This window comes from Nicotiana tabacum, chromosome 17 (assembly GCF_000715075.1).
Source record: "Nicotiana tabacum cultivar K326 chromosome 17, ASM71507v2, whole genome shotgun sequence".
Taxonomy (NCBI): Eukaryota; Viridiplantae; Streptophyta; class Magnoliopsida; order Solanales; family Solanaceae; genus Nicotiana; species Nicotiana tabacum.
Genome location: NC_134096.1, coordinates 73,780,433 through 73,806,947, shown reverse-complemented (window position 1 = coordinate 73,806,947; position 26,515 = coordinate 73,780,433). Strand labels below are relative to the sequence as shown.

Genomic DNA, 26,515 nt, shown 5'->3' with positions numbered 1-26,515 from the left:
AGAACAACTAGAAAACAATAATAAACTTTATTGCTTTGATATGTGTGCCAATAGTGGTTGAAAAGTGAAAAGGTACTCCAATTTATATAGTAGAGCAGTTTCAGTACTAGTACAAGTCTAAATAAGGTAAAAATTATTCTCTTCTAGTAAAACATGATCCATAGTTGATATTGGACGAGATTCACGTCGTAATATCCGGTTGATAGCGGATATTTCAGCCCTTCGTTCGTCCTCTCCAACCGTCTTCCCTTTAGTCTCGATTCTTTATTTTGCTTGAGCTCGATTCTTCCCATGTTTGGCCATGTCCGATTTTTGGTGTGTTAGTTGTCCCCCCGGGTTCTGATCCGTGGGAACCCTCAGCTTTACCCGAGCCTGCGTCGAACCACGTTGTCTCTCTTCTTCATCGAAAAATCGAGGATAACTTTATTCCCGATTTTACCCGTACAGAAGTACTACATTTCTTCTTATAGTTACGGAATGGCTCTCCTGCATATAATATTTGAGAAGGTATTGTTTGGATTCTGTCTCGTCTGCAGTTTCTTTTTCTTCCCCTTCTTTTTGCTTCTCTTGCTTTTACTTTTCTATATATATTGAATACGAATCTAAAAAGAAAAATTGCAGCGTCAAATTAATTCTCTTTTTCGTATTTTACTTTATGGTATGTGATGTCATGATGGAATAGAAAAGAGAATTAACATATACTACTATTAAAAGATTCTCTTCCAGATCCTGGCATGATGGAGATATTATACCATAGCATGTCATGAGCAGGGGTAGCGTATATTAAAATAATTAATTTTTTAACAAGAAAATAATATGACAATCCTTTAAAGTTGATATATCTTGAAATTTTTATAATATATAGCACAATAAATTGGAGGGAGATGAGTGGTAGTACTACTATTTTATTGCGAAATTGCGATAATTGTGATAATAATAGGACAAATCTGAGCATAATGAAACTGTAACTTCCTTGCATCCACAATTTTATCATTCTATAAGAGTCCCCCCTTTTCTTTTAGTACTTCTTTTACAGTCACACCCTCGTAACTGAATCAGAAACTGCTGGAAAAAAGAGAAAAACTGGAAACTTAAAAGGGAAAAGAAAAAGAAAAACAAGAGATTACATCAGTTGAGTATAAAATTATCTTAGTGCTAGTGTTTGGCCTTGCCACAGAGAATGGCATTTGGTGGAATATCATATTCAGTGTAAAGGCTATGCTCCGTATTCCACACTCTGAAATATGTTTCCTGTCCCAAATATCTCCTTGGCCATATTGCTGACCTCAAATTCCACATTCCTTTATTGTCCAATGACACCAATATTGTGCTCCATGAATTTGGATACACCTGAATTGTGCATCTGCTTGTGGCATCTACTAAATTGTACTTTCTTCTCATTGTTGGGTTCCACTGCCCAGGCCCATACCTTTAAAAATAACCAAATCATAGAGTGAGCAGTGAGAAAATTGGAAAATAATATATGTATTAGTTTTGGTATTATTAATATATATTATTTGATAGTATTTTTCAACCTATATATAACTAATCATGACGTTAGTAATACCATAATTTTTAATACATAGACAAGTATGTCCTTTCAAAACCTTTTATATATACCAAACTAAACAGTCGATAAGAAATAATTACAGTATAACTAATTTCAGCATTATTAACCCTATTAAATATTGAACCCTGCCCAACGTCCCCTTAATGTTAACAGTACAACAACGAAATATGATAATTGTGCCTCAAACCCCAAGCAATAGTTTGAGTCAATTATATAAATTCTTATTGATCATGTCATGCTATTTAAACTCATCTTAAATCATTATTATATAGTAGAATAAAAATAAAATGCATTTGAAGTTCTCTTTATTCTCTCTAACAGGACTAAAAGACTAAAGAAATACTTAAAGTAAACATACCAACACTACTAAAAAGATACTCAAATTACTTGTAGTATTAAATCTTGAAGAAATTGCTTAGGAAAATTGGACATACCCGACAGCCCAGAAATCATAGCCATCAAAATGATAAGACTGAATGGTTTTCTCGTTGTTTTGGAAGACAATTTCAGTGAAGTCATGAAGAGAGAAGTTAAAGACAGAAGTGCCAAGAACAATTGGACCAGGTGGAGGATTGTCCTTGATTTTGTTCAGCTGAAACACTCCAGGAATGTTGTAAAAATCAGCAATCTTCAATGGAGTGTCTGGGTTTATGTAAGAGACCTTATTTATAGCATAACGCCTCTTTCCATTGATTTTGCCAGCAGAATTTGCCAGCACAAGTGTCCTCGTCACTGGTACTGTCCCGTAATGGAATGCTCCTTGTGGATTCGGCCTCGCAGCATTTGCCGTCAAGTTCCATCTTCATGATTGACAGGACCAAAAAAAGGATGTTAATTAGAAGGAACATAGGCAGTGGTAGAGCAAGAGATTATGGTAAGGGAATTTAAGAAAATAGAGAACATGAACTTTCTTATGGAAAGGGAATTCAAAATTTTTTATATGTACAAAGAAATATTTACTCTATTAGCGGTATAGCTTTGAATCCCCTTTATGGCATGTGGCTCCACTGCTGAACATAGGAACAACAGAGCAAGCATGGCTTGGGATTTAAGTTATATATACTGCCAGTTTAAAGAATTTTTATATCGTTAGTATAATTTAACCAGTTATAACATGTTAGTATTCAGGGGCAGATTTATAGGGTATTTTATTGAGTCACGTGAACCATGGTCTTTCTATCAAACTAGGTATTTTATGTGTGTATTTTCTAGAATTAGTCTAATATATATATGTTGGCGCCCATGCTCTGCAAATGCTGAATATAATAGTGTACTTGGTTTAATATTAAGTTATTTATCCAAAGGATCAATTCTCACTTAACACTTTTTTTTCTCCTTTGTTTAGTGGTACACTCATGTTATAGAAATCCTAAATCTGCCTTTGTTAGTATTTGCTATATTTTCCAGTTTAACTTATTATGTTTATTACATATAGTTACATGTTATTACAGCTGACTATACATAGTGAAATTGAAATATATAGAACTTAAACTCTATCACAAAAACAAGGAGAAAAAGAACGTAAGAGTGCATGTACCTAATGGTTCTGGCTTGTTTCATTGACCAGTGAACATGGTAAGTAGGACCAATGGGCAAAGGTTTGGAAGCAGGGGTATTAGAACCTTGATAGTGAAGGATGGCAGTTGCTGTTAAAATTGGTTTAGTGAAACGAGTGGATGCCACAATATAATAGTCTTTCGGATTGGCATGTAAAGTCACCAGAAAAGCCATGGATTGGCCAACATGAATGTCCAACGATTCATACACTTCTTGCATGGTATGTGCTCCTTCCACTTCCACCAATTTTAACGTGTGACCTTGGATTCTAATGTTAATCGATGTTGTTAATCCTACATTCGACACCCTAAATAAGTATGTATAACCTGAAACAACAATCATCGTAAAAAACGAGATCAGTAACTTGAAATATAAGGCAGGTTATCTACTACAACTTATAATATATTGTTACAATGAATGCGTACCTTTCATGCTGGTGAATTTAAAAGAATTAGGGCGTCCATTAATGAGTAGAGCATCTGGAAAAGGAAAAGAATTCCCTTGGTCTAGCCTTTGCTTCAATACCTATAGTTGTAGGCCATAATGTCAACCATTCGAATGAACTTATAATTTACAATCAAATTAATTACTTATATTAACAGAAAATTAGGAGGAGATTGGAATTATTACCTTGTTATCCGTCTTCCACCAGTCACTAACAAGCAGAGTAAATTGCTCAAAAGGTTTAGGATATGGGACTGGAATAACAGACCTAGCTAATATGTTCAATCCTCCAAAACCACCAGCAGCTCTGTGCATTAACGTGGATGGGAAATATGTAAAGGTTCCGATTTGATCTTTCATTTGCATTTTGTAGGTCCATTGGCTGTTTGGTGGGATTGGACAATTTGTACCAAGAACTCCATCTTGCCACGAGCTCTTCCTTTGTTTCACACCGTTCCTAATGATTCATTCACATCACAAAAATAGTTGATCAACATATTTTCCTAGAGTACTAATTAATTAGGTGAGCTCATAGTGTAAAAAATTATTTTATACTGTCAGTGTATAGTTTTATTTGTAATCAATGGCATGTAACACAGTAAGCGTGACACAAAAATTCAGTGAATCACCATGTTATGAGCAAAGGATCATCCAGCTTGTTAATGACTGTAATCAGAACGTTGTCATTAGTTACAACGTTTAGGGTAGGGCCAGGAAACTGCCCATTAATGAGGATTCCCTGCATGAATTCCATAGAATTATATGTCAAACATTAATCCTCTGGTCCACAATAAGTGATTTTTTGGCTTTTTTTGTGATTCAAAATAAGTGATTTTTTCAGATTTCAATAATGAATTAATTATTTTTTTCCTACATTGCCCTTGGAGTAAATAGTGTTGGAGTATGTGTTAGGGGTGTTTATGTGAAGAGATAGTAAAGGTTAATATAATCAATTTTATTGCTAATTAATGTTAAAAGGTGAATTTCTTAATCTATGTGAAAACATTCAAAAAAAATCAGTTATTTTGGACCTGAGAGAGTAACTACGTATGTATACTTTATAACCAAAATAGTACTCAATTAAGGTTATCAAAATTTAGATGCTCGAAAATTTACCTTTTGCTTGACCCCAAGAGGAGCGATTTGTCCATAGGTAACAGTCCAAGTTTCATATTTGTATGGGTCTTCAGCCCTCACGACGGAAGCAATCAAGTAGGCCACAGTTCCAAGTAAAAAATGTAGGAATATGGCCCGTCTCATATTATCTCAAATATTTGTACTCCAAGGTTTCTGCCACATATAATTAATTATATATAAGATCGCACTTCTAAGAAAGTAATCTCACATCAATATATTGCTAAATGATGCTCTTTTCTCTTTCTCTTTTCTTTTTGGTCAGCATAACGAAGAAGTCCAGTTACATGTATTATGGGCATCTAATAGTTTGAAAAATGCCTTTCAGTACAAAAAAATTGCTATTAAATTACTAACATGACAGACTAAAATATCAATGTGAAATGTCAAACTAAAATACAAGAGAAAAAAATGAAATACATGGCAAGAAAGTGCATGCTGACCCTCTCCATTTAATTAGGATCAATGAGAAAAGAGAAATAAGTCCAAGAAACAAACTAAAGAATGTAGAACACTTACCAATAATAAGGAAAATGAAGGAAGAATAATGAATCACCTAAAAAGTGACGAGGAGATAAGAGAAAAAATTGCACGAAGTAGATATGTATATGGGAATGCGAAGTTATACGGAATATATATAAGAGACTAAGAGAGGTGACTTGCAGGAAACTGAACTTGCCATAATTAGCTATACTAAGCCATGAGACTTGAAATGCATACAACGCAAATTTCAAGAAATCGAAGCTCATCTACGGCGCACTTTATGCTCATTAATGATGCCTCTTGCTTTACCTTTGGCTTCAACTACTGTAGTAGTAGTAGTAGTATAGTACTAGTACAGTAGTACTGTCTATTAGGAAGCTCCCAACTCCTCCTCAAGAAGTTAATCATTATTTTTAGGTGAAAGAAATACCCCCTCTACTCATCTTATCTACTCCTATTTCTTGTTGTTTCATAGATTAGTCATTTTTGCTTTTACTTTTGCTGTATTTAGTAATGATGATAACATGAGTTGAGAAAGAAATAAAAATTCATATTCCCAACACTGCTTGTTAGGACTAAGACGTTATTATTGTTATTATTATTGTTATTGTTATTTATATAGAATTATTTTCAAAATAATTAAGAAATTATTTATTACTTAATATTTTTCAAATCTACCATTTTCTAATAGTTGAGTATTAGACGTTTAAGGAGAAATAAAAGACCGTTTAGACAAATACACTTATAATTAAGATTATTAATTTCTTTCTTAAATGGTTTACTTATATTAAAAAACATATAGTAATATGAAATGTTGGCAAAATAATATAATATATTTTAGAGTTTTTGTACGTCCTTGAAATAACTTTTAAAGTATCATTTTTCTGTCCTTTAAATAATGAGTTTAATTAAAACGATACTAATTGGAACACAAAGGTAAATTTAGAAGGAAAAGAAACATAATAAATAATCTTATATCTTTCTAGATCCTTAAATATTTCCTAACAAATTCAATTTAACAAAATCACTAGTAATATTTAGAATTGAAGGGAGTATTAAACAACTATTGATGATTGGATATTTTCTTCCGATGCAGTAATAGTTGTTAAACAAAAAAATGTGTTTGTCTTTCAGATTTGGAAGCGTCGGTGGTCATGAGAACTAAAAAGGAAGATTTTTGGAAAAGCGAGAACGTTGAATCCTAGAACGGATCATCACTAAATAGTGCTCTAATTTTCCTACTCAACCAAAATAATGAAGGCTATTTAATTGATAAAAGGAAGTGAGATTCTATGTTGAATTAATTGTGGTGTAAATACTTGCTTGAATAAATACCAACCATATCACTAATGAAATTCACGCATCACAGTGTGCCAGCTCTTGCTTAAGATTTAAAATACCACTTGCATGCAAAGGCGCAAAGCATGTTAATAAACGAAGACAGAGGGAGGTTTTTTTGGATCTAAACCTAAAATTTAAACATCAAACTGAACTAAAATTTTATGGAGTTTCGTGATGGATCTGGCGGCAACATTTATCTTTACTGCTTCATTCCCCATACTTCACTACTTCCTTTCGTTCATTAGATTTAAACACAATTAACCTGAAAATATGGAGATCTAACTGCGTAATAATAATGAGGCAGTCATTAAATTCGAATCATAATACTAAAATTTGAACAATGACATGTATGTATAATTTAAACTCTTTAAGAGTAATACATAAAACAAAAAAAAATGAAGGTAAACAAACCAAAAACCTTTTTCAAAAAAATGCTAGTATTGGAAATTTTAATACACGGTACTCCTCTTTGTGTGTGCGTGCGTCGATTTTGGAGTCTCTGTTTTTTAAAACAAAAGTATAGTAGAATGGAAATTGGAATAGTTGGCGCCAACATTGACGTCCATGGCAAGTTTGAATCCTTTTTCGATCAATATTTTTGAATTGATAGAAAGCAGATCTCCTCTTTAGCAATATATTGCCTTTAGCAATTATATATCATATCCGTGTTTGTCGTACACATGTTTTAAGAGTTACTTTTACCAAGTGGTCTCAGGGATTAATTAAAACTCATTTAGCATGGATTTGAATTATATGCACTAACAATATAAATATTTTTTATGTTATTAGTACAATTTAATTTGTTGTATCAGGTTGTGTTTATTGTTCTCTAAATGACAAAACTTCATGACAACGATTAATTTTCAATTAATGGGCTAAGTGTTTGACCCAAAATTTAGATCTAGGTTTAAACAATTAGATTTTTTAATAGAATAAAGTTAACTTTAGCCAATATTAATATCCAAAAAATTATTTAACTGATTTCGTAGCAAAATATCACGAGTGTCGTTCAATTAACAATAAATATGCAACGGTAAATAATATTCAATTGACCAAGAACAAAGAGAATAGCATTAAATAGTAATAAATGATATATAATGGCATTTATGAGCAAGTGAGTCAACCGAAAAGCGATGAGATTCTTTGATATTCTTCCTCACAATGATAAATGATTTATGAGCTCTTGAATATTCGGATTCTCCTTGGATTGTGGGAGAAGAATTAGATGCAGATCTATCGAAAAAGGTATATTTTGTATCTATGCAATAAAGCAAGAATACGCAGAGAATGTCAATGTGTTCTTTTTACAATGAATGTCTAATGCCCCCTATAGCCACATATCTTTTTATTTATAGAGGCACATGGGTCACAAAAACCCTAATAGTACAGATGGGAGGAATATCCCCTAGAATATTCTCCATATGTCTTATCTCTAAAACTAGTTGTTACTACCCTTCTAAAGGGAGTGCTCGTCCTCGTTCCTCTGCTTAGTCAGCTCGACCTCGTCTTCGTCCTTCGTCAGATCACTTCGACCTCATCTTCGTCCTTTGTTGAAAACACATCGATGACGCATGGCAGCCTTCGAAGACTCTCTTAATATTGACTTGGCCAACACATAACTAGGATAATTTTTAGCCCATACAGTTAGTCCCTCCGCTTCTTGAGATCGTCTTCGTGGGCGAGTTCAAGGAGCGGATAATAGTGTTCATGATCGTCTTTGTGGTCGAGTTCGCTGAACAGATAACAGTGGTCGTGATCGTTGTGACAAACAAGTGACGTGGCTCTTTGTGGGGCGCATTCAAACCCTTAAATTTCCCGGGTGATTTGGTGGAACCATCTGGTCTAAGAGAAGAAGTGACATCATGACGCCATGCATCATGATGATGTCGATTCCCGACGCATTGTGTTGATTCACGCGTGACCTTTGATTGGTTCTGCCATTTCGATTCTAGTGCCATTTATGATAAACTGTTTCGGATTTAGTACTTTAATCTCTATAAATAAGGATTGGTTCTTCGTTATTCAAACTTTACTTCTTCTCATACCATCCTTGCTTTCATAAACTCCGTTTCTTTTCTTGAATCTTCTTTGCTTCCCGATTTTTAACTTTTTCTCATACTCTCGTCTTCTATAAGCTTCATAACCATGTCTAATCTTTCCTCTAATGTTGATGAAGCGAGTCACATCGTTCCTTTGGTTGTTGTGTTCCCTGCTCACGGGGAGGACACTATTGCCGTCGCACAAGATGAATCTCTTCCTTTAATTGAGGAGATCATTTCTCGCAACCCTGATGCGACGCTCGAAAAATTTCTATCGTCGATGGCGCCTAAGCACTTGGCTGAATTCAAAGCCAAGTTTGTCCCTCCCAACCACGTTGAACTGATCTCCGCTGATGAGGACGAAGTACACGTTCACCATCCCGGGTATTGTGCTCTCTACGCCTACCCGTTTACCATTGGCTATTCGTTCCCCCTTCTCCCGCCGGTGGAGGAGTTTTGCCGCCATTATGGCATTTGCCCTGCTCAGCTTGCCCCTTATATTTATAAGGTCATCGAGATGCTTTCAAAATTTGCTGAGCTTGTTGAAGTCGAGGCGACAGTGAGACACTTAGTGCATTTATTTGCACATAGCATCTACAGAGGGACGATGTTGAACCTTCATCATCGTGGGGGAAAATGCTTGGTGGTGAAGATGGACGATAAGGGTAATCAACAATTCTAGATCGACTACTTCTATGTCAAGACTGAGACCGTTGTGGCTAATGTCGACGGCTTCCTTGAGGCCTGGAACTATACACGTAAGTATTCGAGGTTCTTTTGTTTTTACCTTTTAAAGCACTTTGTCTATCTCGAATTGGTAGAATAATTCTTCTTTCCCTGCAGCCAATAGTCGTCCTCCTCCTCTGGCGATACGTATCACTGACTGGGTCGGGAAGGTTCTCCCCTATACCGTGGGGATTCATACTGGCCGAGCTTCTTTCAGAAGTTCAGACCGGTCCTCCCTTCGACAAGTATATTTTCTCTTATGATCGTGATCGTTTCTTATATTGGATTGTGTCGTTGTAAACCCCCATGCTTCTTCTTCTTCAGGTTCAGTTAGGGGGTCTTCAACAAGGAATAAGGTGCCCGTTCCCACATTTAGAAGGAGAAGGGTTGCCACGCCTTCTTTCTCCGTCCCCGTCGCGGCTATTGCGCCTGCTGCCTTCTTCCTTCGCCCCCTTCCTAGCTGTTGCACCCGCCCCTCAGTCGTTTTCACTTATTGATGAGGATGACGAAGTCTCTCCTTATGATGGGGACCTAAGGCCCCGTAAAAGGAAGGTTGTGGACGTCGGGTGGAAGGGGGAGTTCCCTTGGCCGTTGACTCAGTGGAGGAAAACTTCACTCTTCGGGAGACGGCGATGATACACATAGGATACGATGTTGGGGAGACCTCTGAGGCCCCACAACTAGAAGAGGCGAACACGGGCGTGTTGTTATGTCCTGAGGGGGAGATGGTCGTGGAGAGGACACTTGGTGACGTCTCCATGTCTGCGAGGCAGGAGGAGACTTCATCTTCTAGGCCGGCAACGGATGCTTTTCCGGCCGTTGAGGATAGAGGAAAGGACGTCATCGTTAAGGGCGATGAGTCAGGTTCCGACATGGACCCTGACGACCTTATAATGATTGATGGGGGACTCACCTAAATTGAGGTGGAGATGGAGGGAAGCTCGAGGACCATCACAATCCCAATGGATCATGATTTTCTGAGAAATACCGAGTAGGTGGTCCTCGCTCTTGGTCCTCTTTGTTCCGACACCGAGGGTGTGACCATCATGGAGATAAATGACAGTACCTTGTCAAAGAACATTGCCGATTTTCCTCTCAGGTAAAGTATGGCTGTTGTTCGTTCTTTTCCCTTTGCCTTAGTGCATCTTGTTCGAACTTGGTCAAATTTAACCTTTCATTAAATTGTGGCCGAGGGCCGATAGGTATTGTTCGAGCTTGGTCGAACTTAACTTTTCATTAAATCGTGGCCGAGGGATGATAGGTGTTGTTCGAGCTTAACCTTTCATTGGAGCAGTTTCGATAAATGTGTACTTCTATTATTTTGATGTTGTTTCTTTGATTACATTATTTTTCCCTTGGGCAATATTTGAAGAAAGTTACAAGTTTTGGGTGTTGGCTGGCGTTCGAGTCCCAGTATATCTAGTCCCTTCATTGTTCGACTTGGAGAATATGGAGGAGTCGGGCAATGAAAAATATGTATGCTCTTGTGTACTTCAACTCGAAGCGTCCCACTCGTGGCCTCATTAAAAACATTCTTGAAAAAAACGTATTGGGACAAACTCAAGTAAGGGAAAAAAGAGTACGACTTACAGGGCATTTCTTGTTTTTTAGAAATTGAAGTATTTGAGGTGGATGATATTCCAATTGTTTGGCAGGGTTTCTCTTCCATGGTTTCCAGTTGGAATTTTATATGGTCCGTCTCAGTTGGTTCCCAACTTGCCTTCTCGTGGATCCTTGTTTGATTAGGTTTTGTCTTTGAGTCGTAGTCCCTGATCTTGAGTAGTCGGACCTTTGCCTTTTTGTTGTAGTAACGCTTTGCTTGTTGTTTCTGGGCAATCATCTTTATATATGCCATATCTCTTCGCTCATCGACCTCGCCGAGATCTTGCCTCCTACTCTCGTCATTGCTGGTATCGCTTTCATGGGAGTACCTCAGGCTGGGTTCTCCGACCTCGACGGGTATAACTGTTTCTGTTCCGTAGACTATAGAATAAGGTGTCTCTCATGTGCTTGTCTTAGGGGTAGTTCTGTGTGCCCATAATACTTCTGGGAGTATTTCCGGCCACAATCCTTTAGCCTCTTCGAGTTTCTTTTTAATGATGTATAGTATGGACTTATTGGAGGATTCTGCTTGCCCGTTGTCGGCTGGGTGATACGGAGTTGAAAGCATCCTTTTAATGTGCTATTTTGTAAAGAACTCGGTGGTTTTTCTTCCTGTGCCCGTTGTCACAGATTATTTCTTTGGTAGGCCGAATCGGCAAATGATATGTTTCCATTTGAAGGTAATTACCTCTTGCTCACGCACTTGGGCAAATGATCCTGCTTCCACCCACTTAGAGAAATAGTCAGTTAAAAATAAAAGGAATTTTACGTTACCTCATCCTGATGGAAGTGGTCCCACGATGTCCATTCCCCATTTATAAATGACCTACTTAACTCAGTGGTTAGAGTACTGCTGAAAGGCCATAGAAAAGTGACGGGGTGGAGGTGCTCGCCTGCTTGGTGAATTATCGGGGCGTATTTTTGACACTGCTAGTATTTCTTCACAAATCCTAGGGTATCTTTTTTCATGGTGGGCCAATAATACCCGGGTCGTATGATGCATTTGCCGAGTGCTCGGTCACCGGATTGACTGCCACAATGACCTTCATGGACCTCCTCAAGGACGCATTGGGTTTGAATCGAGGCTAAGCATTTTGCTAAGGGACTGTCGTACGTTCTCTTGTATAAGTCGTTGTGGAGGAGGTTGTACCTGGCAACTTGCATTCTCAAATTTTTGGCTTCTTTTTTGTCGTTTGGGAGGGTGCCGTCCTGCAAATAGTTTATAATAAAATTGCGCCAGTCCCAAGTTAGATTTACAGATTTTACCTCGATATGATCCAATGTCGAGCTGAGGATGTGAACTACACTCTTATCCCCATAGTTACATTTTTGGTAGCGGCGGCCAACTTGGCGAGACCGTCTACTTCGACGTTCTGATTTCGTGGAATTTGGTCGAGCTGGCACTCGTCGAAATTGGGTAACAATCTACAGTTCTCGGTCTGATATTTCTATAACCTCTGCTCTTTCATTTGAAAATTCCCAGTAACCTGGTTGACTACGAGCTGTGAATCACAATGAAGCTTTAATCACTTCGCTCCATACTTGAATGACTATCTTAATCCTATAATTATGACCTTACACTCGGCTTCGTTATAAGTCATGTTCGGGAATTTTATGGATTGGCGAATTATCTCACCAGTGGGAACCTCGGGTACGAGTCCCGCATGCATTGGATGTGTCGTCAGTGTGCAGGACCCAAAGGTCTTGTGTCTGAAAAGAAGCCTGAATGACTTCCTTTTCATCCTCCGGCATTACTTTTGTGCTAAAGTTTACGACGAAGTCGGCGAATACGCGCGACTTTATTGCTGTGTGATGCTGATAAGCAATGCCGTGCTCTCTTAACTCGATGGCCTATTTGGCCAGCCTCCCCGATAACTTGGGTTTGTGTAATATGCTTTATAAAGGAAAAATGGTGACGACCGAGATAGGGTGGCACTGAAAATAGGGTCTAAGATTTTGTGAAGCTACGACCAGGGCCAAGGCTAGTTTCTCAAGGTGAGGGTACCTTATCTCGACGTCGACCAATGTTTTACTGATATAATAAATTGGAGATTGCGTACCTTTGTTTTCTCGAACCAAGACCGCACTTACTGCTACATCCGAGACGGCAAAGTAGACGAGGAGGCGCTCCCCGGGCTCAGATTTTGAGAGCAGGGGTGGTGACAACAAGTACGCCTTCAGTTTTTGCAGTGCTTGTACATACTTAGGTGTCCATTCGAGGTCGTTATCCTTTTTGAGTATGCTGAAAAACCTGTGACATCCATCGGACGACAGCGAGATGAATCTGTATAGGGCGGCAATTCGACTGGTCAGTCTCTGGACTTGCTTTTTAGTGGTCAATTATTCTGGTATCCCGTCGATAGCCTTGATTTGATTTGGGTTGACCTCAATCCCTCGTTGTGATACTAAGAAACCTAAAAACTTTCCCGAGGCTACGCTAAACGTACATTTCTTGGGGTTTAATTTCATTTCATACTTTCTTAGTATATCTAAAGCTTTATATAGGTGGACGATATGATCTTTTGCCTTCACGACTTGACCAACATGTCGTCGATATACACCTCTATGGTTTTGCCGAGTTGATCTTTGAACATCTTTGTGACCAACCTTTGCTTGTGTTCTGCAACCCAAATGGCATGACCCTATAACAATATCTTCCCATGTGGGTAATGAACATAGTTTTATCTTGGTCCTCTTCCTCCATGAGTATTTAATTGTAACCAGAATAGGCATCTAGGAAACTTAACAGCTAGTGCTCGACCGTTGTATTGATGAGTTGGTCGATGTGTGGTAGTAGGAATGAATCTTTTGTGCATGCTTTGTTTAGGTCTGTGAAGTCCACACACATCCTCCATTTCCTGTTTTTCTTTTTGACCATCACCATATTGGCTATCCATTTGGGGTACTTCATCTCCCTAATGGAGCCGTTCGCCAATAACTTCTCTACTTCTTCGTTGGCGGACTCATTGGTGGCGGGGTTGAACTTTCGTCGAACCTGCCTTACCGGGGGTGGAAGGGGTCGACATTCAACTTGTGTTGTGGCGATTTCTTTGGGGATACCTGGCATGTTTGCATGACTAAAGGAAACTAAATCTACGTTAGTTATGAAAAATTGAGTAAATTTACCTAGTTCTCGGAGTTTGCAGCTGATGTAGGCCTTCTTACTGGGGTTGTTATGATCTAGTTGAATGGGGTCGAGGTTCTCTATGGTTGATTCAGCGGCTTCGACCGTCTCTGGATCCATAATGGATTCCTCATCTTCGCCTTGTAGTGACCTCGACCTTGCTGATTGCTATGCTTCCTTTTCCTTTCCTTTCTTTTCTTGAGTTATCATGTTGTCCATGGCGATTCGGTAGCATTCCCGAGATGTACGTTGTTCAACTCGTATGCTGAATATTCCCCAAGGTATTAAGAATTTGATCACTTGGTATAGACTGGAGGGGATGTCTCCCATGGGATGTATCCATGGTCGTCCTACGATGGCATTGTATGCGGTGTCCTGATCCATGATATGGAATGTCGTCTCTAGAGTCACTCTGCCAGCGAGAACGGGGAGTGTGATTTCTCGCGAAGTCCGTTCAACTGCATTGTTAAAAATCGGTTAGTGGATGCAACGTGGCACTATCCTGTTCTCGAGCCTCATCTATGCAAGGACTCGGGGATGGATGATGCACGCTCCCCTTCCGTCGTCTACCATAATTCTGTTAACATCGATATCTAAAATTCGTAAAGTAATGACAAGTGCATCATTATGAGGGAAAGTCAAATTGTCGCCATCTGACTCGTCGAAGATGATACTTTCTTCGAGTATGTCATATCGTTCATGAGTGATCAATCTTTTGGGATTGTGGGTGGCGGTGAATTTGATGTCGTTGATAGAGGCATCGTCGCTGCCACCAATAATCATATTGATGGTACGAGCTGGTGATAGGGGATTTGGCGGGCCTAGAAGTTCTCGACCCCTCGCTAAGATGTTCCTGCCTTTATCACTGAGCAGTTCTTTGAGGTGTTCTTGCTGCAAGCAAGTTTTCCACCTCTAGCCTTAGGGCAATGCAATCTTCTGTTTTGTGTCCACGTTCTTGGTGGAACTCGTGGAGGGTGTCAGATTTCCTTTTGTTTGGGTCCGACCTTATCTTGGGTGGCCATTTTACAAGGGGCATACCTCTGTCGTTCCTGTGAGTTCCTGATCTTGGCCTAAACGGGTCGTCTTCATAAATAAAGGGGGAACGGGTGTCCTAACATAGAGCTAGTGTCGTTCCCTGCTTGGCCGCGATATTGGATGATCTCTCCTCATATTATCTCTACGTTCTTTCCTAGGCTCGGATTGTACCGAGGTGAGTCGTCGAGTTGGTTTGTTGAGGTCGTCGCCATCTGCTCTGACCTCGGCATAGTAGACATTATATATTTCATCCTAAGTGGTCAGTGGATACTTCTTTGACTGACTCAGTAGCTTTCTGGTCGCCCTCGAACCTTCTCTACCCAACCCATTCTGAAAGACTGCGACAGCCATTACTTTGAAAATATTTGGTAAGGTCATCCTCACCATGTTGAACCGGGCGAGGAAGTCCCTCTCCTGGGGATTGCTTGATGGCAAAGATGTCGTTTACTCTTATTTCAGCTTTCTTGGCCCCGGTGTGCGCCGTTACGAACTTATCGGCCATTTCTTCGAACGTTTCTATGGAACAGGCTGGTAACTGTGAATACCATGTCAATGCCCCTCCGGTGAGAGTTTCGCCAAATATTTTCAGCAAGATAGAGGACACCTACTCTTTGGTGAGGTCGTTACCTTTCACAGCGGTAACGTAGTGAGTTACATGATCTTCGGGGTCAGTCGTCCCATCGTATATTCTGAGATATGGGGGAATCTTGAAGGTCTTCTATATGGTGTGTGGAGCCGCTTCCGCACTATATGGTTGTTCTATGAACCTACTGTCGTCCCTTTTTGGCAGCAAGTAGGGGGCGCTAGGTATTTTGTCTACTCATTCCTGGTGCTCTTTCATTTGGTCTCTGAGCGCCTTGTTTTCATTTTCCATTTCTTCCATTCTTTTCAGCACAGCAGTGAGGACGTTATCACCTGCATATCAGTAATATTATGAGTTTTACCTGAAGTCGGAGGGTCTGGTTGGTCGTCCTGTTCATCCCCTCGTTGTGTTGCATGGACTCTCGTGGTTTCTGTGGTCGTGCATGGAGCTTATTTACTGAGCACGCTGACTATGGTGTCAGTTAGCCACGCTTCGAAGAGCTTTTTCATAGCAGGTGGCATCCCCTCTCCTACAGACGTGGAGGCTCCTTTCTCATTTGGTTTTGTTATGCTACATAAAGGGGGAGGAGACCTCTCCCGCCTGGGGGAGGTAGTGGGCGTCACTTCCTCGCCCTGGGTGTCATAGCCTTCGTTGATAGCAGTCATGAGGTTGAGGGGAACGTTATCTGTTACCCTCATTCTGTTTCCTTAGTTACCTGCCATGGAAATTTTCGTACGCACAGAGAGGATAGATAAACCTTGTGGTCTGTCAGATTAACAAGTCACGTGAGTTGTAGATCTAGTGAAAACTAAAAAATTGACTGAGAAAATCCCCACGGACGGCGCCAAACTGTTTGACCCAAAAGATCTAGGTTTAAACAATTAAATTTTCTAATATAATAGAGTTAATCTTAGCCAATATTAATATTCAAAAGATTATTTAACCGATTTTGTAGCAGAATGTCACCAATATCATTCAAATAACAATAAATGTGCAACAGTAAACAGTATTTAACAGTCCAAGAACAAAAAGAATAGCATTAAATAGTAATAAATGACATGTAATGATATTTATGTAAATAAATGCAAGTGAGTCAACCGAAAAAGGATGAGATTCTTTGATATTCCTCCTGACAATGATAAATGATTGATGAGCTCTTGAATATTCGAATTCTCCTTAGATCGTGGGAGAAAAGTTAGATGCAGATCTAACGAAAAAGGTATATTTGGTATCTATGCAATAAAGCAAGAATCCTCAGAGAATGTCAACGTATTCTTTTTTACAATGAATGTCCAATGCCCCCTATAGCCACATATCTTTTTATAGAGGCACATGGGCCAAAACACCCCTAATAGTACAGATGGGAGGAATATCCCGTAGAATATTCTCTATAATGTCTTATCTCTAAAACTAGCCGCTAATGCCCTTCTAAAGGGAGTGCTCGTTCTCGTCCCTCTGCTGAGTCAGATCAACCTCGTTTTCGTCCTTCGTCAGATCACTTCGACCTCATCTTCGTCCTTTGTTGAAAACACATTGATGACATGTGGCAGCCTTCGAAGGGTCCCTTAATGTTGACTTGGCCCCCACATAACTAGGATAATTTTTAGTCCATACTCTAAGAACTGTCTATTTGTAAATTTTATCCAACATACAATGCCTAAGCTCCACTAAACAAAAGGAGAAGTTACATAATATACCCATTTGTAAAACTCACTTTTATGGTATACCTAATCTTTGAAATTATATCAAATATCTCAAAACTATTACACGTTATACCTCCATATTCCAAAACATATCACAAAATTTTACTTTGGAATACAATTGATAAGTAGGGATTTTGACCGCTTATTTGCTCTCTTTTACTTACATTTTAGCCCAAAAATATTTAAAGGTATTCCCGAGAACTAATAAAATGTACTTTCTTGCAGGAATATTGAGAAACGAGCCAAAGAAGTGAAAATCAACTAAAAAAGGAGTAAAACTGGACAAGAACCAAAATAAGGCAAAAAGGGCTATAGTGTGGACCGCACAATACTGTGTGCGGCCGCAAACTCTGAAGATGCACTGATAAAATTTCTTCACAGTGTGCGGACGACATAATTATTGTACGGCCGCAGAAGACTAGATTCAGAGACTTATAGTCTGGGAGCTTAAAGATGTGCGGACCGCACTATTATTGTGCGGCCGTAGGATGCCAAAATGCGCCCGCACTCATAAATGTGCGGTCCGCAAAATGAAGCCCAGATCCAGTCCAAGAGCAAGAGTGTGGCCACACTCAGAAATATGTGGTCTGCACAATTAGAGGAAGTGCGGCCGCATCTAACTTTTATGTGACCGCAAAAAGCCAACCTGACCAGTCAATCTCAAAGTGCGGACCGCACACATAATTGTGCTGCCGCATCTCACTTTTATGCGACCGCAGAAAGCAACCTAACCAGTCAATCTCAAAGTGCGAACCGCACACATAATTGTGCGGCCGCACAACCTTCGCATGGGCAATTTTATCAGATATTTTCAACTGGGTATAAATAGATCTTTTTGTCATTTTTAGGTCAAGTTTGGTGCACCTGAACACTTAGAGCCATTTTTATTTTACTGTATTGGGTAACTTTGTACTAGTTTAGCATTTAAACATTAGATTTTATTTCCTTAATCAATTATTATGCATTTTATCTTAGTTTATTCTTTAATTTTTTTATTTTCCATGAGTATCTAAACCCTTAGCTAGGGTTGTGACCCAATCCTAGTATGGGTACTTAATGGATGATTAATTTAGGGCTTATTTATAATTGGGTATATGATATTTAGCCTAGTTCTTGCTTGAATTTGAGAATTGATGGTTGCAAATGTTGATTCATGCCTAATTGACTTAGTCTTTACTTAAGAAAGTGAGACTAAGTCTAGGAAAACTTGGCTAACAAGAATTTGGGGTGAACTCAAGAAATTGATATCCCTAATTAAAGGGTCGAATCTAGAGATAGTAAGACCCGATTTGAGCATTTATCACTTGTTTCGTGAGATACCTATTTGGACTTGAGAAAGCCAAATTGGGCAAAATCACTCAAACTACCGAGAGGTATAGAGTGAGTAATTGCGTGTGATTACTATATTGTATACCGATCAACCAAACATGCCCTAAAGCTCTAAATCCGTTAGGTAACCAACTAGGCGGAAGTCGCAACCCTAGATCTTTTATAACTTGAAAAATAACCAAAACCAAAAACATTATCTCTTAGCTTTACAATTACATGCATTAGCATAAAAGTAGAAGTAGAAACCACAATTGCAAATGTGAAAGTGTAATCTTAGGCATGTCGTACATTCACTCTAGGTATATAACTAATCCCACATTAAGCTCCCTGTGGAATAGACCCCGACTCGCGTTGGATTTTTATTATTGCATCGACCGCCTCGCAACCTAAATTAATGGTGTGAGTTTGGGCGACATCAACAATCCAAACCTAACTTACCATAATATTCTCATTTGGAATACAATATTTTAACTAAACAAATCATAATATTTTAATTTGGAATACAATATTCAAACAAAACATACTGCAATATTCTAATTTGAAAAATCCAGACTTAGCTTATCACAATATTCTAATGAAGAGTACAATATCCAAACTATTCATAATATTCTAATTTGGACTATAATATTCAAATAATATATACCATAATATTCTAATTTGAAAAATCCGAACCTAGCTTACCATAATTAATATTCTAATAAAGAGTACAATATCTTAACCAAACATACCATATTTTTGTAATGAAGAATAAAATATTTAAATAAAATATACTATAATATTCTAATTTTTAATATATTATTCAAATTAAACACCCATAATATTTTAATTTAGAATGCAATATCCAAGTGGAACATACCATAATATTCTATTTTGTAATAAAGTATTCTAACCAAAAATACCACAATATTCTAATTTTGGAATACAATATTCTAACAAAACATATTACAGTATTCTAATTTGGAATATTGAAACCAAATATACTATAATATTTTAATTTAGAATACAGTATCCAAACCAAATATACGATAATTTTTTAATTTAGAATATAATATTCAAACTAAACATGCTACAGTATTCTAATTTGGAATACAATATCATAATATTCTAATTTAAAATATACAGTATTATATTTAGAATACAATAGGTATATATGATAAAATAAATTTATAAAGTAAATATACAAAGTAAAATAAATATTTTAATTATATATGGTGTTAACTGATATTTTCAATGGGCATACCGCGTAGATTATCCTAACAAGAATGTTGGCCCAGTTTACACATGTAGTCTACTGTAACCGGGCTAGAAGGCGAAAGTTTTGGCCCAATAAAATCAACAAATGGGCCAGTCGGCGTTCTCGCTAATAGGGCTGATTATGCAAATGTCTATTGTTTAGATTTTGTTCCTCTTTAGAAAAGTTGTGCAAAATATAGCCTTAGGAAATTACCCTTCCGGACAACGTAACATTTGAGTCTACCGTTTGCTCATGCAATTTTTAGTTTGTTCACAAAATATTAGACTGAGGTCTAATGTTGCAATAACTTACAAAATTCTAGATCGTGGTTATACATTTTCTCATAAGATTTTTAATTTTTCATAAGAAACTTTAAATCGTGGATTATAGGCCCATCAGTTACAAGAGAAATAAAAGAGGGTCACTTACTAAACAGGTGATATAAACAAAGAACAACTGACGAAAACTTGTGTGCTAATAGTGACATTAAATTAAGAAATGAAAGTTCAGTATAATTTCGTCTAATACGAAGTTCATTGCTTGCGTCTGATTAAACCAATCACTTAATATATCAAGCAGTTAATCACTCCTTAATTTCAAACCAGTATAGATCGGGAGTATATAATTACTTTTTATTCATTTCGCTCTACTTTTGCATTCTAAAATTGGTCAACAATACTTTTCAATGCAGATTAACAATCTCTAAGTTAGAGACTAGTTTCAATACAACAATGCGTATACGCAATAATTTTGACCGCAATAGTTTGCTCGGTAGAACTCTTTGGAGTTTCACTGCAAATAAACGAATATAAAGACGAAATTACTATCTAACAATGAACTTCGTATTAGCTGGCATTTCAAAAACTAGTGTAGCCAACAACCATAAAATACAAAGGTATCTGATTACAACACAAGTAACCAAGTAATTATATTTTGCCGCAAATCTCTCCTAGTCAACCTCTCATGACCAGTAATAAAACAGAAGCCTAAAGGACTCATCAAATTAAGGATGTCGACCAACAGCTTTGCCACATAGAAGAGCATTAGTAGGTATGTCATATTCATTAGCTAGACTTTGGGTTGGGTTGTAGACCCTGAGGTACACCTGTTGTCCAAGATATTGCCTATCCCACATTGCTGACCTCAAATTCCACATTCCTTGGTTGTCCAATGATACCAATATAGCAGTCCAGGATTTTGGATAAACCTGCAAGAACCACTCCATGTTCATGATTAGGACTATATATTCAGATAAGAGTTAATTTCACATATAGTCACTGAACCATTATAACAACAGAACTTATCCATCAGGGTGACTTTACTGTGCGACTTTACTATTATACTAAGCAAAGTTCAATTACTTTAATGTGACAAAAGATAGTTATAGTGGGTAACAATCAATTACTTTAGAGAAATAGTTTGTGACTTTTCTATTATAGTGGATAGAAGTTAGTGATCATACTGAATTAACCCTTCACATTCATGGAACTGCTGCACTACAGTGGCTGAATTTGAAGTTTACCTGTGTAGTATGTCTAGTAGGAGCATCAACAAGATTGTACTTATTTCTACTTGCTTGTGTCCATGTGCGAGATCCAAAACTGCAGATTTTAGCAATAGGAAAGGATTAGAAAAGTCAGCCAATTATATCACTGGGAGCAATGGAAAACTTTGAAGCATTAAGACATACCCGACGACCCAGAAGTCATAGCCATCAAGATGCCAAGATTGCATAGTAGCCTCATTGTTTTGGAAAACGATTTCGATGAAATCATGGTGAGAAGCTGGAAACACAGCTGTAGCTAGGTAAGGAGAACCATCAGAGGGAAAAGTTTGAATGGAGTTCAAGCTGAAGACTCCGGGGATGTTGAAATGATCAGCAAGTTTTAGTGGAGTATCAGGATTAACATAAGAGACCCGATTCACAGCATATCTCAGCTTCCCATTGATAAGAGGTGCAGAGTTAGCCAGCACAAAAGTCCTTGATATTGTAATTTTACCATAGTGGAATGTACCCTGAGGATTTGGTCTAGCTGCATTTGCTGTCAGATTCCACCTTCAATTCAGAAAAATAGAGAATTAGGTCATTTGAGAACAATAAACAATCCTAGCTGTCAAGTGCCAACTATTCTTGAAATGCTTTATTTATCATATGTAATTTTTTTTCTCATGGTGTCCGGACCAGCTTGCGCACACCTCGACTAATTCGACTAGATACCTGCTACCTCCCACCATCAAGGTTTTACCATTTTGAGAACGATAAACAATCCTAATTGTAGAGTTTCAACTAGTCTTGTAATGTCTGAAGTGTCAAATGCAATAATGTGAATGTACATGGCAATTCTTGTGGATAAGAAGGTACCTGAATGTTCTGGCTTGCAACATAGACCAGTGCATTTGACCAGCGGGAGCAGATGGCATGGGTCCAGAAACAGACGCCTTAGAGTTAGAGTAGTGGAGAACTGCAGTAGCAGTAAGAACAGTCCTTGTGAACCTTGTGGAAGCGACAATGTAGTAGTCCTTTGGAGGCTGATCCAACGTAACAAGGACGGACATAGATTGACCAACATGGACATCAAGAGAATCATAGAGGCTCTGAATCACATGGGATCCTTCAACCTCGACGACTCTCATCTTGTGGCCCTGAATTCTGAAGTTAAAGGTATTTTTCAAACCTACATTAGAGATCCTGAACATGTATGTTTTTCCTGAAGATGGAAAAAAATTGTTGTTAATGAGTTGATCTTCAACAGGATTAAATGGCTAGGACACATTCGATGATTAATGACAATTCAGTATGACCTTGATCGCCAGTGAAGGTAGACTGCTTCTGTCCGTTTATAAGGAGGCCACTTGGAAAAGGAAGAGACTTCCCTGAGTCCAATATTTGCCGCAATACCTGCAAAAACCAAAGGTAAAGATATTGAGGGCATTTTCAGCACACAATTTGGACAGCTATATTATCTAATACAGTTTGAAAGAATGCAAGAAACAGGCAATAGAATTACCTTATGGCTGCTCTTGTACCAATCACCAATAAGTAAACTGAAATCTCCAGCAGGTTTAGCATATGGAACTGGGATTACTGATCTTGCATATATGTTTAGTGCTCCGAAACCTCCAACAGCTCTGTGCAATTGAGTTGAAGGGAAGTATGTATAGCTTCCAATTTGGTCTTTCATTTGGAACTTGTAAGTGTAATTTGAATTTGGAGGAATGGGACAATTAGTTCCCAAAACTCCATCTTGCCATGAGTTCTTCCTTTGTTTGATTCCGTTCCTAAACAGTAAATACATGTAAGGCTATAGGTCTAACACTTGTTCTCAACAATTCTATGACTACAAAAGCAACAGCAAAATAAAGAGAAACCAAAATACTACACTTTTCGAATAACATGAAGACGAGGACTACAACAACCAAAAAAAAAAAAAAAAAAAAATCTCGTGTAATCCCACAAGTGGAGTCTGAGTGTGTGCGCAAACCTTACACCTAACTATAGGAAGGCAGAGGCTATTTTCGTAGACCCTCGGCTCAGAAAAGCTAAAAGGAAGAAGCAACAACAAGCAAACAAATCAAAATACTGAAGAGTAAATACAAGACTAACACAGTGGTGCAATCAGAAACCGAAGTGAAAGAAACAACAAGTAACAACAGAAATCTAAATAATAAGAAAACGCAAGACTAACACTGAGTAATGCACTAAAGCTACTAGAACGCGCAAGGACAACACTCGGCTACCTAACCCTCTACCTTAATTCTCAACCTACACACATTCGTATCTAGGATCATGTCCTCAGCATAGTCATGTATTGTCTAATCAACTCTCCCCAATACTTCTTCGAATAACATGACTCGCATAAAAAAAGCTCAATGACGGAAATACATTTGGCAGAAGCAGTGTAGTTAACAAACTTACTGCCAATAAGATAGTTATATGAGAAAAAAGTCTAGACCAAATTCAAACGAAGAGCAACATTATATAAGCATAAATAAAAGGAAAGTTTTTGGAAAAGAGACTCACCATGTCAATAGAAGAGGCTCGTCCAACTTATTAATAAGGTTAAGGATTACATTCTCATTAGTGACAAGATCAAGTTTTGGACCAGGAAATTGACCATTGATCAGGATTATCTACAAGTTCAAACATGAAAACTTCATCAGAAAATTCAACTTCTAAATTAACCATACAGCTAGCAGTAGAAAATAGGAAACAAGAAAACAACCTGCTGAGGAACACCAAGGGGAGAAGCAGTTCCATAAGTAGCAGTCCATGTAAAATATCTGTAAGCATCCTCTGCTTTCACCACAGAGACGCTCCCAAAAACCAAGATACCACAAATCAAATAAAAAAGAGCAACTTTCCCCATTGCAGCAATGCTTAAAGAATCAACACCCAAAACCCCTTAATACCTGCAAATATACCAAATGCACATATATAAGTCCAATCCTACAGAGTATCTAACAGAAACAGAGAGAAGAAAATGGAAATATACCAGGTTTGAGTGGGTATGAGCTGAAGTATACTTCTTCTAAAAATAGAAAGAATGAACAAATGTATCACTGTCTAATAGATCTAGTGGAGGATTTGTGTAAAGCAGCACATAAATACTGACTTAGTTGCGGAAAAGAGCTTCGCTGGATAGGGCCTATATAATGCCAACTCTCATATTCGGCGCACTTCACGCGATTCCGCGTTATTATTATTAGACATTAACCTCCCAATGTTTTTCTTCACTCTTTTTTCTTTTACTTTTGGTTCACTTTTTTTCATTTTGCTAGTTGTAAAGAAGCGTGGAAAGACAAGGTAAGTAGTAGTTGAAAGTTAAACCTCCCATAAATCTCGCCGTTTGTCCGGTCAATATAAACTTGTTTTTAAGGATTTATTTAATGTAAAAATGTTTAAACTACTACTCCCTCAGTCTCCGTTCACGGCATTGTTTGAAGTTTTAAAACGTTTAAAGATATTTTAAAACGTTTGAAGATATTTAAAATTTATGGTCTAAATTAAATTATAAATACTTGTGTGACTATAAATTATCTCATTAAGGGTAAAGTTGAAAGTTTAAAATTATTGTATCTAAATAAGAAAGCATAACGCATAAATTGGGACAGAGGGAGTAACATATTTCAACACTTCACTATGTGACCAAAAGTTGTGTACCAAAATTTTCACAAAAAAAATAAAATATAAAGAAATAAGCATAAAGAAAATTGATATATATATAATTAAAAAAAATATCTAGTTATGGGACAAAGGTGGCTATGCCATTGGTGATAGCAATTAGTAATAACTTTATTGATTGATGCTTACCGTAAAAAAATTATTTGTAACTATTTTATAAGTAACTTAATTATATAATTATTATTTGCATCCTTAATACACAAAATTTAAACTTAGTAAAACATATTTAATAAGGAAAAATAAAATTCAAGTTGAACAAGGGCCTTTCGATACAATCAAATAGAAAGCCCCAAGGGCATCATATTCTAGGAGCCCAAACTATGTGATTGAATAAATTCTCCTGCGGGTCAAGGGCTCCTTCTCCCTCCCCTTCTTCAAACTCCGATTCATATTTTTCATGGAGAAATCTCTAATCAAGAATAGAACAAGAGCAGAGTCGTAACATTGTAGTTTGAATCGCAATATCAAAATTTAAATTTTTAGACTTTATCTTTACTCTTTCTTTTTACGTGAAGTATAAATTTGACCAAAATAAAAGGTATGTGTAGTATAAAGATAGTAGAGGTTGAGTTGGATCTGTAGTTTTATTGGGATTGTTGAGTGTTGAGAGATTTGAATACAGGAACGTGAGCCACCTGAAAAAATTTAAAAGCAGTAAGCAATACAGCATGTTATTTCCTTTAATTACCAGGGGTAGTAGCCGCGATATTACCGCTTGCTAGTTTCTTTTCTCCTTTTTTTTTTCTCCTTTTTTTGTGCTAGAATTTTTTTTTTCCTTTTAGTGCGGCTGAATATTTACAATTTAAATGATGTAATCAGTTAATGGCTGAGAATGGATGTCAGCTTTCACATGCATATTTCATGGTCAGAATTCAGAATCCAAAGAGCTCAATCTCTTTTTTCTTTTTCTTAGTTTCTTCTTCTCTAAATTTAGACTTAATTTAAAAATCTGCCTACTTGTTTCAGTTTGTCTTTTTTGTTTTAGGGCGTTTGAGGACTACTTTTTCAAAACGTAAACATTTTACCTGTATCATTTATAGATACAGTGATCGACAATATTTTTTATATTTGAACCAATGAAAAGGACAATATTAGTTTTGATATAGCTCAAAAATTGAAACAAATATACTAATTCTTAACCTAAATTTCGGCAATATTTTTTATAAAAAGAAAGTCTCAATCAACTTAATTTCTGTTTCGCAAGAAGATTGGTATGATATCAAAATTTTGCAAGAAGAAATTTCGAATTTAAAATGGTTCTTGCAATTCAAGCGACCCTCTCTGCGCAGAGGTGGTGAATTTCATGGTACCATCAATTTGATATTAGCAAAGTCAAAACAATAAATGTCCTCCACAGTAGGAATGAACTGGCTGAGGATTATGATGCAAGTAAAATAACAATCTCTCTTACAAATTAAGCATCCTATAA

General features: G+C 37.5%; 2 protein-coding genes across 3 annotated transcripts; both read right to left on the bottom strand.

Moving 5' to 3' along the window:
* Positions 1-885: 885 nt before the first annotated feature.
* On the bottom strand, positions 886-5,327 carry LOC107832366 (L-ascorbate oxidase homolog). Of its 2 annotated transcripts, XM_016660206.2 has the most exons (8): positions 5,225-5,327; positions 4,688-4,861; positions 4,201-4,310; positions 3,758-4,028; positions 3,553-3,652; positions 3,108-3,453; positions 2,005-2,370; positions 886-1,429 (listed from the first exon to the last, which is right to left on the bottom strand). In XM_016660206.2, exons 2-8 carry the CDS (start codon positions 4,829-4,831, stop codon positions 1,156-1,158), a joined length of 1,611 nt encoding a protein of 536 aa, XP_016515692.1. In that variant the 5' UTR covers positions 4,832-4,861; positions 5,225-5,327; the 3' UTR covers positions 886-1,155. The 2 variants fall into 2 exon arrangements, with proteins under 2 accessions (XP_016515692.1, XP_016515693.1); XM_016660207.2 differs by lacking the exons at positions 4,201-4,310; positions 5,225-5,327 and having other exon boundaries at positions 4,688-4,820.
* A 15,397-nt stretch (positions 5,328-20,724) lies between these two features.
* On the bottom strand, positions 20,725-24,575 carry LOC107832365 (L-ascorbate oxidase homolog). The gene is made up of 9 exons (XM_016660205.2): positions 24,398-24,575; positions 24,128-24,314; positions 23,926-24,035; positions 22,913-23,183; positions 22,707-22,803; positions 22,267-22,612; positions 21,595-21,960; positions 21,427-21,505; positions 20,725-21,111 (listed from the first exon to the last, which is right to left on the bottom strand). Exons 2-9 carry the CDS (start codon positions 24,269-24,271, stop codon positions 20,908-20,910), a joined length of 1,617 nt encoding a protein of 538 aa, XP_016515691.1. The 5' UTR covers positions 24,272-24,314; positions 24,398-24,575; the 3' UTR covers positions 20,725-20,907.
* Positions 24,576-26,515: the final 1,940 nt, after the last annotated feature.

Bases quoted from the DNA above. Each gene is read 5' to 3' on its own strand.
- LOC107832366 (XM_016660206.2), bottom strand. From the start codon at position 4,831: ATGAGACGGGCCATATTCCTACATTTTTTACTTGGAACTGTGGCCTAC. The intron at 4,311-4,687 runs GTAAATTTTCGA...GAATTCATGCAG, and splicing joins CTCTTGGGGTCAAGCAAAAG to GGAATCCTCATTAATGGGCA. The intron at 1,430-2,004 runs GTATGTCCAATT...TTATTTTTAAAG, and splicing joins TATGATTTCTGGGCTGTCGG to GTATGGGCCTGGGCAGTGGA.
- LOC107832365 (XM_016660205.2), bottom strand. From the start codon at position 24,271: ATGGGGAAAGTTGCTCTTTTTTATTTGATTTGTGGTATCTTGGTTTTT. The intron at 24,036-24,127 runs GTTGTTTTCTTG...TTGAACTTGTAG, and splicing joins CCCTTGGTGTTCCTCAGCAG to ATAATCCTGATCAATGGTCA. The intron at 21,506-21,594 runs GTATGTCTTAAT...TAAAATCTGCAG, and splicing joins TATGACTTCTGGGTCGTCGG to TTTTGGATCTCGCACATGGA.